We start from the raw sequence: 10350 nt of genomic DNA on the forward strand, positions 1-10350 counted from the left end.
CCACTTTCCTAACCTGCAATCTTCTTCCTGACCTCTCCGCCCCCACCCGCACTCCGGCCTATCACCCTCACCTCAACCTCCTTCCACCTATCGCATTTCCAACGCCCCTCCCCCAAGTCCCTCCTCCCTACCTTTTACCTTAGCCTGCTTGGCACACTCCCCTCATTCCTGAAGAAGGGCTCATGCGATTCTCCTGCTCCTTGGATGCTGCCTGACCTGCTGCGCTTTTCCAGCAACACATTTTCAGCTCCAACTCAAATTACACTGGAAAGGCAAGGTATCTCAAAGATTTCAGCAGCTGTGCCATCATGCTACTAAGCAGTTGCAACAAGTGTGGGGACTACCACAAACAGGAAGCTTCTGTCAAGCCACAAAGATATTCTGCTTACCAGACAAATGAGTGAATGTCAGTGCCAGTGTGATGTCACAAATGTGCACAGTATGTCCCAAAGACTGGCGCATTTTATCAAACAACATCACCCTTCAGCTGTGAGCAACAAGCAAAGTATGGGCCGTATCCAAACAGCTTAAACGTCTGCAACTCACAAGGCAGTGCGCAACTTTTGAGAAGATCGTACAGTTGAACATCATCTGCTGGATAATACTAAGTGTGCTAACATTTACAGTGACAACCAATTTAGGATCATCAATCAGACTCAGCAGTGGTGCCCCTGAAATGTACCGAAAGCTGCTAGACTCATCTTTTCAGACAGAAAGAGAATGTGTTTACTCACTGGCTCTGATTCAGTTCGAAAAACAGCTTTTTGTGTATTTTATTTGTTGCCTCAGGCAATACTCTGACCAGAGTCAACCTGTCTGGTTTATAAACTTAGACAAAGCTTAGCTGCTCACGATCAAAATCATTAATTGGCACATTCTCCACTACAACACCTTTACAAATCAGAATCCACTTGCTGAAAAACCAGCACTCCTTCATGCCATACAAATGCTGTTTTTTCTCTTAACTTCGTATTCTTGCAAACGGTTGTGATGAATGCAAGAAAAAAAAGCTTTGACAAAATGTCTTTTTTTTTCAGCAACACTCAAGGTTTTAATTCTTGTGTCTAAACAGACCCTACATTTGGCATGGTAAGCAGCCCATACAATCAACAGATCTGCTGCTGGGAAGGGGAAAGAGATTATAACTCCGGGCAAAAAGATTCGAGAGGGGCAGATTCCACTTGTTCCTATGAATGAATACACACATGACCTCAAAGAACAATGGAGCATTGGGCTTTTACATTTGTTCAGAGAGACAGAAAGAGCACAATAACAGAGGTGAACAAGGATGTAGAATTATTATTAGTTAATTATTATTAGTGGAATTAACAACTCAACTGAAAAGTACTGTACATGGCTAGTATCTTCTGTAGTTTCCTGTCCAAACACCATACCTTGTTGATCAGAAGCACTAATCAGGATATTGCTCCGTTACAGACATACAGTCATAGAGGTGTGCAGCACAGAAACACACCCTTCCGTCCAACTCGTCCACGCTGACCAGGTATCCCAAACAAATCTAAACCCATTGGCCAGCATTTGCCCCATATCCATCTAAGCTCTTCCTACTCATAAACCCATCCAAATGTTTTTTAAATGTTGTAATTGTACCAGCCTCCATTATTTCCTCTGGCAGCTCATTCCATACGCATACCACCCTCTGTGTGAAACATTTGCTCCTCCGGTCCCTTTTAAATCTTTCCGCTCTCACCTTTAACCTATGCCCTCTAGTTTTGAACTCCCCCACCCCAGGGAAAAAAAATCCTTCGCTATTCACTTCATCCATGCCCCTCAAGATTTTATAAACTTCTATAAAGTCAGCCCTCAGCTTCTGACATTCCAGCCTATTCAGCCTCTCCCTGTAACTCAAACCCTCCAACCCTGGCAACATCCTTGTAAATCTTTTCTGAATCCTTTCAAGTTCAACAACATCTTTCTGATAGGAAGGAGACCAGAATTGCATGCAATATTCCAAAAGTGGTCTAATCAATGTCCTGTATAGCTGCAACATGACCTCTCAACACCTATATTCAATCCACTGACCAATAATGGAAAGCATACCAAATGACTTCTTCACTATCCTATCTACCTGCAACTCCATTTTCAATGAGCTATGAACCTGCACTCCAAGGTTTCTTAGTTCAGCAACACTCCCGGGACCATTAAGTGTACAAGCCCTGCCCTGATCTGCCTTACCTAAATTCAACACTCACGTTTATCTACATTAAATTCCATTTGCCACTCCATCAGATCAAGGTTCCATTTTACTCCGAGGTAACCTTCCTGACTGTCCACTACACCACCAATTTTGGTGTCATGTGCTAACTTACTAGTTATACTCCTGTATTCACATCCAAATCATTTATAGAAGTGACAAAAAGCAGTGGACCCAGCATCTATCTTTATGGCACACCACTGGTCACAGGCCTCCAGTCTGCAAAACAACTCTCCATCATCATCCTCTGTCTATTACCTTCAAACCAAATGATATAAATTAATTGATTTACAGCCAAGGTTTATAGAGTACATCTCTACATGATTTAGATTATTTGTTGTCAAATCCTCTGACTCTTTTTAATTCAAATAATAGAATAGTTAATTCAATTTGAAGAAGCAAACACGATTCAACTTAATTTAATGTACTTTAAATTCTGAAAAAGCTAGAAAGCTAATCTGATATTTTCAGGAAGTGTGTAAAAAAGCTGACTGAGATCAATAAGAATATTAAATGTACTTTTATTTATGCTCAGTAATCTACTTTGAAATCCCAATTCTGTCCAGCTTCCTACATTACGTGAAATTCATTAACTCCTGGACAAATACAGTAATACTTTTTCAACATAGTAACATGTTGTAGTTGTGACAAGTCTCTGTCGGTGAGCCTGGCATTAATTTGTAAATAACTGAGTTTTGCAAATTAAGTACAGTCAAATTAAATGTAATTATGCACAGAATCTCAGTGCAGGTACTGAGGAGAAAGATAGAAACAGGGCAGAAAAAGAAATCCAGATATAGATGGTATCCTCTCTCTGGAGCCCGATAATTTGGGGTATCTTGGCTATAACCAGAATAAATTGGACAATTCCATCCATTCATTCATTTAATTCCTCTTTTGTGATCAACAACAGAATATAGGTTGAAGAACATTTGGTGTTTGATTTCATTAGTTTGATTACTGTCACATATACCGAGGTAATGTGCAAAGTGTTGTCTTATGTGCTTTACAGGCAGATTCATACTGTACAAGTGCATCAGAGTAACAGAACAGAGTGCAAGATACAGGTTACAGCTGCCGAGATGATGCAGAGAGAGCGAGATCAACAGTAACATTTAAGAGGTCCATTCAGAAGTCTGAAAATAGCAGGGTAGAAGCTGTTCCTGAATCTTTCCAAACGTGCATTCAAACTTTTATCTTCTGACAGATGGAAGAGAGTCTAACTTGGGTGGGAGGAGTCTTTCGTTATGAAGAAGTCAATGGATGGGAGACTGGTTTGTGTGATGGACTGAGCTGTGTTCACGACTCTCTGTAGTTTCTTTCAGACTTGGGAATAGCAGTGGCCGTACCACGCTGATGCGTCCAGTTAGGATGCTTTCTACGGTGCATCTATAAAAATTTGTAAGTGTCTTTATGGACATGCTGTGTTTCCTTAGCTATAGTGTCAATGTGGGTGGGGGACCAGGGCAGATTGTTGGTGACTGTGACTCCCAAGGACTTGACGATCTCCACCTCAGCACCTTTGATGCAGATTGGGGGCATGTTCTCCACTCTGCTTCCTTAAGTCAATGACCAGCTCCTTCATTTTGCTGGTGTTGATGGAGAGATTGTCATCTTTGCACCATGCTGTTAAGCACTCAATCTCCTTCCTATATTCCATCTCATTGTTGAAATCTAAACTAAATGGCGGTGTCATCAGCAAACTTGTGTATAAGTAGTATTGTACAGGGCTGAGTACACAGCTTTGCGGGGCACCAGTGTTAAGAATTGTCTCTCATAAATATGGCTCCATGATTAACCATCACTTTAAACAAACTGCAAAAATTAAACATACGATCTCTCACACCAATTTCTATTCATGAATCTGACTTGCTCAGTATTATCATCTACTGGGATCATAACAATATACACTTTACTTATACAAGTGATTGATGATTGGGGCAAAATCACTAATGGTAGACAACATCACGTGCTTCTTTTTAAAAAATTGTAGCTACGAAATTAGATGCGTGCATTACAATATGAACTGTAGTCCATATTTAAATTCATTGAAATAGGAGCATAGTTATTATTAAACAAAATGTTACTAGAAAATAGAATGACTGGCCTGAATATCATTGTTACAGTGACTTGAAGATTTACCAAACTGATAAAAACCACAAATATTCGCATCCAACCTCCACTTACTGCCGCCCATCCCACAGTCTCTGAGCTCCACAGAACATCAGTTCCTACTTTCACTTCCAGATCTACTCTCGGTTGGTCATTTCCACTAAGGATGGCAATACAACTGCTCTCAGCACTTGAGGCTTCTAGAAGGGAAAACATCAAATCTGCTCCTGACTACTTCCCAGTGGCTTCTTCTAGATTGGATCTGCTCATGTAGAAATTAAGTTTGGCTTCTATACTATCTTGTATAAGCTTTTAAATCAAATATATGAGGGATAGGCTCTTTGGAGAATTACTGGACTGTTGCCAGACCAATTTGCATCTAGCATCTTCGAGAGAAAAAAGGTGCCAGTAGAATAGTTTTTAAAAATTATAGCCCCTTTTGAGGTGAGAAAAGTGGATGGAACGTGGGATGAGTGGAGATCCGCACCATGTTTTCAGTGAGAGGCTCAAGCTGTTTTCACTCCACTGTAGCCAGCAGCAAGGATGTCAGATGCAGGTGAGAGAACAGGAGCCAAATATCAGGAAGCAGTTGGAACCATCCTTTTAGTCAGGAAAGAGGGATACACAAGTTGAGAAAGCACGAGGACACTCTTGCACCCACTTTAGCTGCTGGTTTATGTCAGCATCTAACTAAGTTAGGGTCCTAAAGTGCCAATGATTATAAAAGTCCCCCCTGCCCATATCTGGCTGAGCCAGGAACTCAAACCAAAATCCCCAGTATTGATAAAGGCTGCATAGTTCCAATATGGCAAGCCCAGTTAAACTGGCAGTTCATCAATCAGCTTCAAAGGAGGTTAAACGCTGGAGAAAATAAGTGGATTTCTGTTTAGAATGTCACAAATATCCCTTGACTCTGCAAATGTAGGATTCTTTGACCTGCTATTGTATTGACAAGTAAAGCTCTGGCTCAAATATTAGGGATGACCTAAATTTATGATCTATATTTTACTGATTCACAACTTAATAAAAGCAAGAAAAATTACACCTCAAATCCTTGCTTTGGAGGGACTACACTGAACAGCAGTGAGATTTGGGGCCAACAGCCAAACTGCTAGATGAACCAGTTTACAGCTGCCACACACCAACTGACACTTGGTCCGACTTAGTCTGTAAGCTGCTCTGGTAAAACATCAGGCACAACGCTCAGCTGAATAAAAAATGTGGCACCAGTTAAGTGAAATCAGTAATCGCAATAAAACAAAACCTCAAAAGAAATGAATTCCAGAGTTTTTTTTTAAAAAAGCAAACTGTAACAGCCCCACCCTCACGGGACCACAACCTCCCAGCACAGGCTGCATCCACTCTGTATCCGAGCCAAGCTGATCAAAGTGGTTTCGGGTTCGGTCTCCAGGCAGGGCTGATCTGGAATTGCAATATTTTAACCAGCTTTAATTCAACCAACTAAAGTGGAAAACAGTACAGGAATCCATCTTCGTTGGACCAGATTCCAGCAGTTTTTGTTTTGTGCTCCTTTGTCCATTAAACGTTCCTCTAATACTCACCAAACACTTCCAGCATTAGAAAGTCAGACCGTGGTAAGTTAACAGTTGGCAAAATGTAAAGCTGGTTTGGGAAAAACAGCGAAGCAAAAAATGAACACCAAAAAAAATCCTATTCCGGGAATTCTAGAAGCGCGCATCCTATCGGGATTCAAGTTTTCTTGAACTTTTTCAGACATTTGGAACTAATTCAACAAATTCCCCATTTCAGCTCAATATTAGCTGGGGGGAAAAATAGGGTCTCAAGACCACACGTATTCAGTTTCGTATTATCAACATAACTTATAGTTTCCTACGTAAAAAGTACAGTTAAAGTTATGCCTTGACATGGCCAGTAAACGAACAGCAGCTTTTTCATTCAACTTGTTGTAAATATTGGACCTACCTTCCCTTTCGATGCCATTTTCCAGTCTAATCAAAACAAAAAATAAAATTAGTGAAGCAATCACAACAAGAGCGTCTGGAATAAAAACACGTCGACAAAATGTAACTTCAAAGTTTCATCTTGGTCATGATTTACTTTTTAAAATCCAAATATATAACCCAATTCTAATCTAGACAATTTTACATCTGTTCTGTGAAACTGAGCAAAGCAGAGACATTCTGTACTTTTCCTCCTATTACCAATTCCACCCCCCCACACCGACGTTTCGTTTTTGAAAAAATATTAGGTATAGTAACAATGAAGGCATACTGTTTAGCCGAGCTTCTTCGGGGTTTGTGAGGCAAAAGCACAGCTCAATATCAAAAACCACTACAAGTGTGAGCTCATACTTTCCAAGTCGTACAACTCCACCAGACCCCACCCTGCCTGAGGAAACAGTGTAAGATGAAGAGCTCAGAATGCTGGGAATTGTAGTTCTATTCGATGAAAGATTTGACAACCTTTTCCTGGAGCTCCTCATTTTCCACTTGTGAACTCTGCAGGCTCCTGGGCTTGATATCGAGTTCAGCAATTTCAGGGCTTGAGACCATGTCCTTATTCTCACCCCCACACACCAAGCCGTGTCATCACAAGGACTGCTGTCACACATAAGAGGCAGTGAGGTCTGCAGATCAGAGTTGAGAGTGTGTTGCTGGAAAAGCACAGCAAGTCAGGCAGCCTGCTCCTCGGATGCTGCCTGACCTGCTGTGCTTTTCCAGCAACACACTCTCAACAACTGCTATCACACACAGCCTATTGTCAGCTGCTAATAGCCCCCATTCATTCCCCAACTGAATTTTAACCACTCCTTTGAATGTCTAAATTTTTCTCTCTCTTTGGACTCTATCAATATCTATTGTTTACTCCTCCATCCTCCCCCCCCCCACCATCTTCTGTATAGATATCAACCCTTTCTTAGCAATTATCAGTTCTAAAGGAAGGTCACCAGACCCAAAACGTTAACTCTGATTTCTCTCCCTAGGTGCTGCCAGACCTGAGTTTTTCCAGCAATTTCTGTTTTTGTCTTTGTGCCCTCCTCATCATCATAGACATGCAATCCCTTTACACATCCACCCACCCCCCCCACCCCACCCCCACCCCCATCATCAGAATGGTCTCAGGGCTCTCTGCTTCTTCCTGGGAAAAAGGCCTATATCATCCCCATCTACCAACACTGTCCTCTGCCTGCCCATCCTTGTCCTCACTTTGAACAACTACTTCTTTCACTCCTGCCACTTCCTTCAAATCAAAGGCTGGGCCGTGACTACACGCATGGGAAGTTATTCCTGTCTCTTTGTGGGGTACGTAGAGCATTCCTTGTTCCAGTCCAACTCTGGTCTCCCCCCACAACTCTTGGCTTGGTGGCTCAGTAGTTAGCACTGCTGCCTCACAGCGCCAGGGATGTGAGTTTGATTCTAGCCTCACAACTGTCTATGTGGAGTTTGCACATTCTCCCTGTGTTGTGTGGGTTTCCTCCGGGTACTCCTGTTTCCTCCCACAATACAAAGATGTGCAGGTTTGGTGAATCAGCCATGCTAAATTGTCAATAGTGTGCAGGGATGTGTAGGTTAGGTGCATTAGCCAGGTGTAAATGTAGAGTAATAGGGTAGGGAAATGGGTGGGTTATTCTTCGGAGGGTCGGTGTGGACTTGTTGGGCCTAATGGACTGTTCCCACACATAGGCATTCTATGATTCTCTGAACTCTTCCTCCATACATTGATGACGTTATTGGTTCTGCTTCGCTTTCTCGTTCAGAATTAGAAAAATTCATCAATAGTGCTTCTAATTTCCATCCTGTTCTCACCGTCACCTGACTCTTCCTTCCTCAATATTTGGTTCCATTTCTGAGGATAGGCTGGCCACCAATGTCCACTACAAGACTCCCGACTCCCAACACCATGGTTGGCAGTGCCTTTAGCCATGTCCGACCCTCTTCCCCATTTCTGCCTTCACCCCCCCCTCTTCCCTCCCACAATGCCAATAAGGCCTCCCTTGGTCTTCATTTTCCACTCCATCAGCATTTGCATCCAAAAGATCAGAGGCTGCTCGTTCCCGCCACTTCCTGCAGGATGCAAACTCCCCTCCCTTGTCAGCATTCCACAGGCACCATTTCATCCAGGACCCCCGGCCCACTCCTCCTCCACTCCAAAAACCTCCCCACACTACCTTCCCAAGCAACTGTAGAAGGTGTAACAGTTTCCCATTTATTTCCTTCCTTCTCATTATGCAAGGCCCCAAGACACATCTTCCAAGTGAAGCAACAATTTACCTGCACTTCACTCAATCTAGTCTGCTCATTGCTGCTCACAATGTGGTCTCCTCTACATTGGGGAGATGAAGTGCAGACTGGGTGACCACCTTGGGAACACCTATGTTCTGTCCATGGAAAGAACCCCAAGCTTCCAATTGCCTGCCCCTTCAACACACCATCATGTTCCCTGGCAACATCTCTGTCTCAGGCTTACTGCAGTGCTCCAGGCAAGGGTCAGCGCAGGCTTGGAAGAACAGCATCTAATTTTCCACTGGGGACCCTGCAGCCTTCAGGACCTGATATCATATTAAATAATTTTAGATCCTGAACACCTTCTTCCATATCATTTACCCGCTCCAGGTCCTGTTATGCCATGGATTGCTTTGCAGCACAGCCAACCCATTTTCACCCACTCATTGTCTCCATTATCATCTTTTCTTCTTCCCTGTTTTACTATCAACCATCCTTTGTCTAGCTGACTTTCTTTGTGTCCGTCTCCACCTATCCGCTCACTCCTTCTTCACCCCACCCTACCCTCTGCCCACTGGTATGAGCATAAACTTTACCTTTTCCTAGCTGCTATCAGTCCTGAAGAAGAAACACTGGATTCAAAACATGAACTCTGCTTGAGATGCTTCTCGACCTGCTGAGTTTCTCTAACAATTTCTCTTTTTGTTTCAGATTGTCAGCATTTGCAGTTTTTTGTTTAATTATATAAATACAATGCTGCTAGTCTTTCCATTATCAGAACATTTGTTTATTTGACTTTCTAATCCACCATCCAAACTGTTAACAAAACTGTTTCTGGAAGCACAGCCTTAATCTTGTCATGCTAATTGGTCTATCTGCCTATTACAACCACTGTCTCCAACCATTCAAACAAATTCTGAACAGGTCAATAATTTACCTTCAATCCCATGTAGTCCAACTTTATCTAACAGTGCTCTGAAAAGGGACTTCATCAAATGCCTTCTAGAAATACATAAAAAATGATATCTATAAATAATTCCCTGACTACTACTTGAATTTAAAAATACATCCGGTCTCTCATCAAGAAGGGAGGAGACAGAAAGTAGGAAACTATAGAGCAATTTGCCCAACATTTGTCATTGGGAAAATACTAACGATCATTATTAAGGAAGAATGGCAGTACCTTGCGAAAAGCTTACCACAGTTAAAGAGACAACATGGTTTGTGAAATTGTAATCATGTATGACCAATTAATCTGTGTTCACAATAGAGAAGAAATCAAGGCAGTGGACTGTGATATATTGAGCAAATTATAATTGGGACGAAGGAGAAGTTAGTGCTTTAGTGAGCTTAAAGTTGAAGAAATCCTCAGGCCTAGATGAGATGTATCTAAGTCTGTTGTGGAAGTTAAAGAGGACTACAGGGGCTCTGATATTAATTTTCGAATCCTCTCTGAACACGAGTGATGTTAGAGGCCTGGAGGACAGCTAATGTGATACCATTGTTCAAGATGGGTAGTAGGGATAAACCAGGGAACTATAAGTCAGTCAGTCTAATATCAGTGGCAGATTAACTATTGGAAGGAAAGTTCTGAGAGACAGACTTCATCTCCATCTGGAGAAGCAAGGATCAGTCAAGGAAAGTCAGTGTGGCTTTATGTGGGAGAGAACATATGTAGTAGGTTTGATTGAGTTTTTTATAAGTGTAGGGATTCTTGGGTAATCCAAGATGGAGGACAAGAGAAAATTATGGCTGTGAGAGCTGCTCCATTTTTTGAGGATTTTTCAGTGTTGGAGAAGATTCTCTCTTTTTTGGAGC

The 10350-nt window shown here is 42.1% G+C and overlaps 1 protein-coding gene across 2 annotated transcripts in view; it reads right to left on the reverse strand.

The window, feature by feature from the left end:
* LOC122539321 (annexin A5-like) overlaps positions 1 to 6806 on the reverse strand; it is a 64549-nt gene extending 57743 nt beyond the window's left edge. The window contains exons 1-2 of one of the 2 annotated variants that reach the window (XM_043674025.1): positions 6581 to 6806; positions 6272 to 6297 (exon numbers count right to left, since the gene is read on the reverse strand). In XM_043674025.1, coding sequence (XP_043529960.1) covers positions 6272 to 6297; positions 6581 to 6791 — 237 coding nt within the window. In that variant the 5' untranslated portion in view covers positions 6792 to 6806. The remainder of the gene's footprint in view (positions 1 to 6271; positions 6298 to 6580) is intronic. The other variant, XM_043674026.1, reaches the window with a different exon arrangement.
* Between the last annotated feature and the right edge of the window lie 3544 nt (positions 6807 to 10350).

Source organism: Chiloscyllium plagiosum, chromosome 32 (assembly GCF_004010195.1).
Source record: "Chiloscyllium plagiosum isolate BGI_BamShark_2017 chromosome 32, ASM401019v2, whole genome shotgun sequence".
NCBI lineage: Eukaryota > Metazoa > Chordata > Chondrichthyes > Orectolobiformes > Hemiscylliidae > Chiloscyllium > Chiloscyllium plagiosum.